Here is an 11144-nt window from a genome sequence, read left to right as displayed (position 1 = left end):
ACTACACCAATTTAAAACTTAAACTTCTCCAACTGCATTGATTGGATCAGTCCCATTCCAGTCTGTTGAGGTGTCAGTGTGCTAACAGTCTGTGCCACCTTGAACTGTCCGTGGCTGCATGGAGTTAGCCCACCTAGCGCCTTGTCCTGTCAACAAGACGTCCAGTCTCTGTTTTATAACGTCGTCTCGCTGCTCATGTCCCGAGGACGGTGGTGGTCGATGTCCGAGTCGTAGTCTGACTCCATCTCTATCTTGACCTGGGGCACGGGGCACGCCATCCCTCGGCCCAGAGGCATGGCCGGAGACGAAGGGCAGGAGATCTTCAGGTGGAGGGTGATGCTGAGGAAGGGCAAGCTCCAGTTACCAGACACACCCACAGCCAAAAACACAGAGGGGCTGAGGGGGGAGGGGCATCAGGACCCCAGACAAACACTATGCACTGTAGAAAAGGTGTCTAACAACAAGATAAAAACAGTAAATCTGAGGGAAATGATCTTGCTGCATGGACAGATAATTTACCTTGACAAGGTTTCTTAAATTGAGATTGTTCAATCTAGAAATAAGCATGTTGAACGCTGAAAATAAGAAATTAACTCTTAACCCTCTGAAGTCCAGGAGATTTTGGTTCAAATTTATCAACTTCCTATGCATTAATTTCTGTCTCTGTTTAGCATCTTCCAGTATGTTCTTACATCACATGCATGGCTCCTTTTTCTCCACACAAGTTTGGCTATCAGTCAGATTTTTCATTCTTTTTTAAATTACAAGTATAAAGCTGCCAGGAACCCAAAATACAAACAAAGGACATAGGTTTTTCTTTTTCTTTTTCTTTTTTATTACTTTTACTGTGTTTGTCCATTGGTGGTTTATGTTGTGTTTTGTTTAAATTAATAAAAGAAAAAAAAAAGGACATAGGTTTTTATGGAAATGTACCAATTTTTTTTCACTATTTATACACACTTTTGTGTGTATAATATACAGCAGAAAATAATTAAATAAATAAATATCTCTTAAAACAAGATCAATTAAAGCTGCAAGCAGCGATGAACTGGCCCGAGCAGAGTGACCTGATGATTATTTGTTTCTTACCAAGATTAAAAAAAAACTTTAGATTTAGGAGTGTTAGATAATTTATCTTGTTTTAACCTCCTGGAGTCCATCTATTTATTGAAAATACACTGAGCATGTTTTATTTACAGTAATAACTTTATTTATATATCATATGTAGACAAGCTGAGAAAGCCAGTTGAAAGTTCAATCTTAGGAGCTTTTTACATAGTTTGCCATTTATGATTCTAGACCATTTTTAAAATGTGAATTTTATTTGTACTGAATTATTGCTATTTTTAATTTACATGCAAATCGACATGTTGTTGATGTTTTTTATTTATTTCATTATTTTAATCTATTTTTTATTAAATTATTTGTTTCTTACCAAGATAAAAAAAAATGTAGATTTAAAAGTGTTACATAATTTATCTTGTTTTAAGAGTTAATTTCTTATTTTAAGTGTTCAACATGCTTATTTCTAGATTTAATAATCTTAATTTAAGAAATCTTGTCAAGGTAAATTATCTGTCCATGCAGCAAGATCATTTCCCTCAGATTTAGGGTTTTTATCTTGTTTTTAGACACACCTTTTTGCAGTGTGGCAGCTCAACTCAGTGATGAGCAAGAAAAGAGAGACTGATGAGTGTAATGAGCTGCTGTGGCGGTTGTCTGTGGCCACAATGCATTCTGGGTAAGACTAGTACTGGTGACTAGAAAGGTAATCTGAGGCTGGGAAAGGATTCACACCATCAACATCACTGCAAAAAACATGAAGCTTACCAAGTATTTTCTTCTTATATCTAGCAATAATATCTTAATTATATTGTTTTGAGTATAATTTACCTACTGACTATAGCTTTATGTGCTTATTTAATTATTAGTATTATTATTATGTGCTTATGTAATTATCTTATTGTTTAAAGACTTCTTTTTAGGCTTGACATTGTGAGTTTTTTCATGCTTTTCAAGCTATTCAACTGTTGAATATGGTGAGTTTTAACCTAAAATATTGGCTCCAATTTAGTTTTAGTTGCATGTAGTTTGAATGTTATTTCAAAAGCATTTTCTATCCACCAAAACGTGCTCGTTTCAAGTATTGCTGCTTATTTTAATATAACTACAGTCGGGTTTTTCAAGCCACAATTGCTCAAAATAAGTAGATTTGGATTTATTTCAAGCTATCATTGGTTTTTCCAGTTTCTTGATGTATATATATATATATACTTATTTAAAGAATTCTTACAAAGAAAAATGTACTTACTGCACTGGCAGATCATGTTACTTGTTTCAAGCATGTATTTGCTTAATTCTAGTTATTTATTTCTTATCAGTCAGTTGGTTTTTGCAGTGATTGGAATCAGTTTGTTGTGGCCATTTGCAAACCTTCACTCCAAGAGATAATTTTATTAATATTCCAATGAAGAGCCATTGCTATATAGTATAATAGTGAATAGAGGACCTTTATGATCAAAAACATGTAATGTAGCTAGTGATCAAAGGAAAATGCAACATATGGTATATCTTGGCTTAATGACTACACACTGCAATTACAATGAACAAATCCTCTCCTACTAAATATCAATTTTCAAGACTTTAAATTAAACTACAGATGTTGTTTTGATTTGGAATTTGGCATCTAACGACTTTAAGTTTTTCCTCCAAGTTCTTATGTATACAAATCTGTATTCAGCCTTACTCATTTAGCACTGTTTCAGCCAGTTTAACATTATTTGTTCAAATAAATGGCTGGATGAAAAATATATGTGTATAAACAGATGGACCTTTAAGATAAGATAAAGATAAGCTAAATCTACAGTTGACAGCATATCGCAAAGCAAATTCATGGTAACACTTTAGATTAGGGAACACATATTCAAAATTAATTAGTTGCTTATTAGCATGCAAATAAGGAACATATTGGCTCTTAATTAGTCATTATTAAGTAGTTATTAATGCCTTATTCTGCATGGCCTTATTATACAGAATTATTGCTTATTAGTAGTAATAGTAGTAGTAATCGTAACTCATATAGGCTACAACAACTTCCTTACTTAGCTACTTAGCTAAATACTTAGCCAAGAAGTTAGCTAAGTATTGAGCTTAGCAAGCTACTTAGCTAAATACTTAGTCAAGAAGTTAGCTAAGTAGTTAGCTTAGCAAGCTACTTAGCTAAATACTCAGCCAAGAAGTTAGCTAAGTAGTTAGCCTAGCAAGCTACTTAGCTAAATACTTAGCCAAGGAGTTAGCTTAGTAGTTAGCTTAGCAAGCTACTTAGCTAAATACTCAGCCAAGAAGTTAGCTAAGTAGTTAGCCTAGCAAGCTACTTAGCTAAAAAAATGGATATGGGACATTTTGACCCATGTTGTGCATTAGAAGGGTAGTGACACAAAAAAGGATTTTATGAAAAACTTAATAAAGGAAAACATAAAATTAGGATGTATGATGATCAAAAACAAACTAATTGAGGAAAACCTGGAATACTGAATGATGAAAATAATTTATTGCAAAGATATAGAAGATAAAAACTCTATCGGGTCACTTCAGCATCAAAGGGTTAAGGGCCAATATGTTACTTATTTGCATGCTAATAAGCAACCAATTAATGTTGCATATGTGTTCCCTAATCTAACGTGTTACCAAATTCATATTGATTAATAATCAATAACAGTCAATTCCAAACCATGCCTCTTTCAAAGCAATGCAGACATGATAGGTATGTTTCTGAATCTTACACAAAAGAAAAGAAACACAGTCAAACAAAGTATTTTTGGTTAAATGTTTAGCATATTGACAGAAATGTATCAGAAATAGCCTCATCGGCTGCACTTTCACTGGAAACATTTGTAGTGAAAGTGCTGCAGCTCCAGGTGAAGGTAGTTCAGAGAGTCAGGCCACATTTCACATGCAGGGATGAGCATAACACACTGATTTGCTAAAGTGATTCAGCACATGGAGGAAAAAGAAACAACCAAAACAATGATGCTTGTTGCACGTGGATGATTATACAGTTGTATACAAACTGGCCTACATTCAATCTACTTCATGTACTAGATATACAACAGGTGTAATATACCACACAGTACTTATATTAATCTATTTAATATGTTAATCTAAATGAATGACCAGTTTCTTTGAGACACACAGTAAACTATACAGCATGCATTTCAGGTGATCCACCTTCACCTCAAAGTCACTGCCTTTCACAAAACTTTAAAACTCACAGCACACATCTACAGAAACCCTGAGAGGCAAGTGAAAAAAAAAAAAAATCAGGTTTTCTATTTTCTAAATCTGGACTGAATGATTTTCTCTTCTGTGATTAGGTCTGACGAACAGGAGAAAACGTGTTTAGCAGGATTAAGGCTGCACGATTAATCCACATTTTTTTAATCGAAATTGCAATATGGATTTGTGCAGTATGGGATTACAGGGGTTTCAAAATTTTGAAACTCATTGAAATACTTGCAAATTCCAAATTTCAACCCAATATTGGAGGATATTACATACTGCCAGAATGTGTAAAAAAAAACATACGAAAATAATATTTTGAGAAAAAAGTTTATGAGATTAAAGTGGCAAATCTACGAGAAAAAAATATGCAGATTTATGAGATTTAAAGTGGTGAATCTGGGGGGAAAAAGTTGCTTTTTTCCCACTTTTCCTCGTAAGTATTTCGCATAGATTTGCCACTTTAAATCTCTTAAATCTGCCACTTTTTTTCTTGTAGATTTGCCACTTTAATCTAGTAAATTTGCACCTTTTTTCTCGAAATATTACCTGAAGTTGCCAAATATAGTTCTTTGCCCGATAAAGAGTTAAAGGGAAAATATGTGTTAAAATACAATTCTGAAATAAGTTTTGTGGTGCTGCAAGATGTCCCAAGCTGCATATCACATTCAATTAATTAGTTGCTTATTAGCATGCAAATAAGGAACATATTGGCTCTTAATTAGTCATTATTAAGTACTTATTAATGCCTTATTCGGCATGGCCTTATTATACAACCAGTAAGCCATTAACTAAGAGTTTTTCCTCAATAACCTCAGAATTATTGCTTATTAGTAGTAATAGTAGTAGTAACCGTAACTCATATAGGCTACAACAACTTCCTTACTTAGCTACTTAGCTAAATACTTAGCCAAGAAGTTAGCTAAGTATTTAGCTTAGCAAGCTACTTAGCTAAATACTTAGCCAATAAGTTAGCTAAGTAGTTAGCTTAGCAAGCTACTTAGCTAAATACTCAGCCAAGAAGTTAGCTAAGTAGTTAGCCTAGCAAGCTACTTAGCTAAAAAATGGATATGGGTTAAAATGCAACTCTGAGATAAGTTTTGTGGTGCTGCAAGATGTCCCAAACTACAGACTTAAGAAAAAAAATCTTAGTTTCATAGAGTTCCTAATGTCCTAATAACTGTCTCAGCTGTGAAAACAGTTTAAAAAAATTAACAAAACCAATTTGGGAGGGGAAATTTTGTTTTTGTAAAACTTAGCCACAAGAGGATGAGGTGCACCACTACTACATGTTCTAAATATAATTTAAGCATTCATGTTTTCTTCCAGGTGAATGTTAATATCTTAATTTCTCCATGTACTCTAAACACAACGTTCATAACAATAAACACATGTTTTAGCACATTCTGTAACATAACTGTCATGTCTTTCTTTTTGCTGAAAAGTTATTTTAATCAGTGATAATCGATAATCTGCCGTTAGTGTTTTTTTCACCTGCCAAATTTTTTTTTCTCACCTTTACACATTAAAATAAATATGGAACTTATGCTGCCAAAAGCTTTTTTCACACTAGTTCTTATGTCATAAATGCAGAAAGAGAAAATTTCTATCAGAGTTAGAAAATGGATCACCAGAATTTTCTTTTCTCACTTAACACATTCATGAAAAATAGCAACATGCTGAGTCGTGTGTGTACACACTGTGAGCCTTTAATCACATGACACAGGAAGAGTAGCAGCAGGATTATACAGTTAGTGACATCACAATGATCTGCATTGCCTTAAAGTGCATGGAGAGGAGACTTGGCCCAAAAATGACAATGAAAGTGGACTATGTGGACACTGTTCCCTGTCAATAATGTGTCCATCTGCAAGTATGGATGCACATGTCATGTGTTTAATTTACACTTATTCTGAAAATCAGAAAATGAACAAAGGAAGGAATAACAAAGAAGTAATGAAGGGCATTTAATTATTAGAGGGTGTATATTCAAACACTTAATTAATTTGGAATTAAACAAAACATTTCAAATTTTTGGGCTAATAGTTTGTTTTCATGGGAAAAAGCACCATAATATAATGAACGCAACACCCTGTCAAAATAAGAGCTTCTATCAACTATGGTGCTGCTGCTGCAGCTACCTCAGTATTTGTGCATGACAATTTCCCTGCAGTGGTATTTAGCTATGCAGTACATTTAACTGTAGGTTTTTATTATCTGTCACATAGATTTGTTTTACACTAACTGTAATTATAACTACCACAGAAGCAGTTTTGAGTCCTTTGTCATATGTTTATGGTATGTACACTACCGGTCAAAAGTTTTAGAACACCCCAATTTTTCCAGTTTTTTTATTGAAATTCAAGCAGTTCAAGTCAAATGAACAGCTTGAAAGGGTACAAAGCTAAGTGGTGAACTGCCAGAGGTAAATAAAAAAGGTAAGCTTAACCAAAACTGGAAAATAGTGTACATTTCAGAATTATACAAGTAGGCCTTTTTCAGGGAACAAGAAATGGGTTAACAACTTAACTCTATGGAGTCTTGGGCTATTTTGTCCATTTTTGAATTCTTTTCATGTCTTTGTAAGTCATTTTGTGTCTTTTTTTAGTCATTTTGTTTCTTTAGGTGTCTTTTTTGTCATTTTGTGTCTTTTTTTGGTCATTTTGTGTCTTTTTTTAGTCCTTTAGTCCAACATAAAATGTGATTTTGAATCTTTTTTTTACTTTCAAAACACTATCATGCTCAATAAAAAATTTTAAATGTTGCAAATGTGCATTAATTTCAGAGTACACTGAGACATTAAACTGCATCATTTTCAATTAAATTCTGGAAAAGTTGGTGTGTTCTAAAACTTTTGACCAGTAGTGTGTATTTATGTGAATTCACCCTTTAATTTCATGTGTAGAAGAAATTGTTGAGATGCACACAATAGGCATCTGCCTATGGCTTTGTAATGTGTGTGTGTGTGTGTGTGTGTGTGTGTGATTGCTTCAAGGTTTCAATTAAAGTTTTACTATTTTTGCAAATTCCACAATTATAGGATTGGCTTCTTAGAAAAGTATCTAATTTTCATTGTTTTATGTAAAAGTAGGTCCACATTAGTCACCAAATAATCTGTTTGAAATATGCTAATTCATGTAAATGATGTACCCTGAAAGCATGTTTACTGTTTTTTTTCCGGATGTCCCCATAAAGCCTGATTAAAACATCAACAAATCATCATTTCAGAGGTTTGAAGGCGTGTATAGGCGAACTAAGCTATGGCAAGTTTACTCCATTTTTTTCAGCTCTCTACAACCTCTAGAAAGGGTGGTCCCCACAAGTGATGATTAAAACTGGAGTCCCCATGATCTATGAAAACCAGTATGTGTGTGTGTGTGTGTGTGTGTGTGTGTTAGAGAGCACTGTGTGTGGCAGTGCGCTGGCAGTAAGCCCCCCACTGAGACTGTGCAGCATCAGGGTAGACGAGGTCTTGGTAGGGGATGTGCAGTTTGAGGACACAGTACCTGCGATCCAGGTCTGACTCGGGGCTGGCGGAGTGGTTGGAGTAGGCGTGGCACTTCTCCTGCAAACAGACACACAAACACACAACAGAGAGCCACGTCTTCAGAAACTTGTGTCATGCTCCATCATTCCTGCAGGGGGCAGCAGAAGCTTGACTTTCTCACCTCGTCATCACTGTCGTCTGCTTTGGGCTTCTTCTTCTCCTTCTCCTTCCCCTTCTTCTTGTCGTCCTCCTTCTTCTTCTTCTCTTTCTCAGGGAGGAGGTCGTCCAGCCAGGCCAGGTCGTGCTGGGAGAACACCATGTCCAGCATCTTTCGCACCACCATCAGACCAAGAATCTAAAGGGAGAAAATGACAAAAAAAGCCTCATTTCAACTCCTATTAAGCCTTTGGAGTCTGGGGCTATTCTGTTGGGTTTGGACTCCTTTTCATTCTGCCTGTATAAACCACTCAAAAAGTGTTCACCCTGCCACGTTGGTATCATTGTTTTCAGTATAACCTCACCTATATGACCTGATTATTATTTTTTCATTTTGACTTACTGGATCAACATTTTGAACACAGAAACACACAAAAAAATACAAAAAACACACAAAGAACCCCATCAAAAGACAATAAAATTACAAAACACATAGAAACACACAGAAAACACACAATAAATGACAAAAAAAACATAAAAAACACATAAAAATGACAAAAAACAAACATAAAAACACAAAAATGCACAAAAAATGACAAAAAACACACAAAAACATTAAACACAAAAGATTGCATTAGAAATGCATTGAAATGCTGAATGCACACTGCAAAATAAAAAAAAATCTCTTCAAAAACTTCAGTAAAATCATGTTAGACTTGGTTGAGGTCATTTTAACCTTTGCTGAAAAAGAGTTGACGCGCTAATGGGACGTGGAAACTTCTAGAAAAGCCAAAACTTTAGAGGGAAGCTGACAGCAGCAGGGCTCTCCGGTACTTTCGTGGACTCCAGAGGGTTAATATTCATCTCACGTTCCAGTTATTGCATGACTATGATTTAGCTGGATGGTATTTATTAATGACATTAGCATGAATCACTGCTATACACAGTGAATTCAGATCACTTCCTTATTTAAACCTCTGAAGTCCAGGAGATTTTGGTTCAAATTTGTCAACTTCCTATGCATTAATTCCTGTCTCTGTTTAGCATCTTTCAGTCTGTCCTTACATCACATGCATGGCTCCTTTTTCTCCACACAAACTTGGCTATCAGTCAGATTTTTCATTTTATCTTAATTAACAAAGTATAAAGCTGTCAGGAACCCAAAATACAAACAAAAGACACAGGTTTCTATGGAAATGTACCATTTTTTCCCTACCATTTATACACACAAACACATCAGAAATAATAATAAATAATAAAACTACAAAGCAGTCTATTTGCATGTAAATTGAAAATAGCAATAGTTTTCATTGTAGAAAGAAAATTCCCATTTTAAAAATGGTCCAGAAACATAAATGGCACACTTTTTCACTTGACAAGATTTCTTAAATTGAGATTGTTCAATCTAGGAATAAGCATGTTGAACACTTGAAATAAGAAATGAACTCTTAACCCTCTGAAGTCCAGGAGATTTTGGTTCAAATTTGTCAACTTCCTCTGCATTCATTTCTGTCTGTGTTTATCATCTTCCAGTCTGTCCTTACATCACATGCATGGCCCATTCTTTTTTAAATTACAAGTATAAAGCTGCCAGGAACCCAAAATACAAACATAGGTTGTTCTTTTTATTAAAAAAAAAAAATGTTTTTACTGTGTTTGTCCATTGGTGATTTATGTTGTGTTTTGTTTAAATTAATAAAAGAAAAAAAACAAAAAAAACAAAAACAAAGGACACAGGTTTTTATGGAAATGTACCAATTTTTCTTCACTATTTATACACACAAAAACAGCAGAAAATAATGAAATAAATAAATAACTATAAAACATCAACAACATGTCTATTTGCATGTAAATTAAAAAAAGCAATAATTCAGTACAAAGAAAATTCACATTTTAAAAATGGTCTAGAATCATAAATGGCACACTATGTAAAAAGCTCCTAAGATTGCTCTTTCAACAGGCTTTCTCAGCTTGTCTACATATGATATATAAATAAAGTTATAACTGTAAATAAAACGTGTATTTTCAATAAATAGATGGACTCCAGAGGGTTAATATTCTTTAAAATATCTCTCATATTTCTTTACATTCACCAACATCCCAACTATGAATGTTGATATGGAAACATCATTTGAAAATGCTGGTTAGATTTCAACAACAAAGATTATTTTAGTAATGAATGTTTCTATTCATGGACTGGATATGTAGCAGTGGCACATCTCTGACCACCTGCAGAGCTTCATCAAAGCATCCGGGCTGCTCCAGCAGAACCTTGATTTCATGCATTTTTCTACCAAATTATATCAAATTATCTGATTATGCAGAATGTTTGTTAAACCTTGTGTAAAAAGCAAAACAGCTGCCTTCTTCTACAACAACACATGAGCTGTGTTTGCACTGCAAAAAAGGTGTTTAGTCTAAAAAAAAGATAAAAACACTAAATCTGAGGGAAATGATCTTGCTGCATGGACAGATAATTTACCTTCACAAGATTTCTTAAATTAAGATTATTAAATCTAGAAATATGCATGTTGAAGCTTCAAATTAACTCTTAAAAAGTTTCTTACCAAGATAAAAAAACCTTTGGTAACACAATTTACAATAACCATCATTTATAAATGGTAAACAGATAGTTTATTAATGTTTAATCATCATTTATAAACCATTTATAGAGAATGGTAAATACATAATTTATTAATGTTTAACTAACTAAATAATTTATAAATGGCAAATATATGGTATATTAATGTAAGTTTATAGTTACTTTACCATTAAGAAACAATTAAATTATAATTATTTGTTTATTAATAGTTTAATTTGCACTCATTATAACATCTTAACACCATATTAAGTATGTTAATGATTTAGAAATGAGTCATATACATTTAAGAAATTGGTTGAAACCATTTAAAGATTAAATATGTAGTAAATTGTTTAATAATTGGTTTATAAGCCATCTATAAACATAACTTAGTTGGTTATTGTAAAGTTCATTATTTCAAATTATTTTTTATTAAATTATTTGTTTCTTACCAAGATAAAAAAGTGTTAGATAATTTATCTTGTTTTAAGAGTTTTTTCTTATTTTAAGCATTCAACATGCTTATTTCTAGATTTAACAATCTTAATTTAAGAAATCTTGTCAAGTGAAATTGTCTGTCTAATTTACATGCAAATAGACATGTTGTTGATGTTTTTTAGTTATTTATTTATTTCATTAAAA

General features: G+C 33.3%; 1 protein-coding gene across 1 annotated transcript in view; it reads right to left on the bottom strand.

Annotated features, from left to right (window-relative positions):
• The window catches only part of slc4a5a (solute carrier family 4 member 5a), an 81682-nt gene that overhangs the window by 33 nt on the left and 70505 nt on the right, over window positions 1–11144 (bottom strand). Inside the window, exons 23-25 of the mRNA XM_059337459.1 lie at window positions 7947–8120; window positions 7785–7843; window positions 1–339 (exon numbers count right to left, since the gene is read on the bottom strand). The exon at window positions 1–339 is cut by the window's left edge and continues 33 nt beyond it. Of these exons, the coding sequence (XP_059193442.1) occupies window positions 174–339; window positions 7785–7843; window positions 7947–8120 (399 nt within the window). The 3' untranslated portion in view covers window positions 1–173. The remainder of the gene's footprint in view (window positions 340–7784; window positions 7844–7946; window positions 8121–11144) is intronic.

This window comes from Centropristis striata, chromosome 7 (assembly GCF_030273125.1).
Source record: "Centropristis striata isolate RG_2023a ecotype Rhode Island chromosome 7, C.striata_1.0, whole genome shotgun sequence".
Classification (NCBI taxonomy): Eukaryota; Metazoa; Chordata; class Actinopteri; order Perciformes; family Serranidae; genus Centropristis; species Centropristis striata.
Note: the sequence above shows the minus strand (reverse complement) of the source record. Positions and strands in the feature narration are given on the sequence as shown.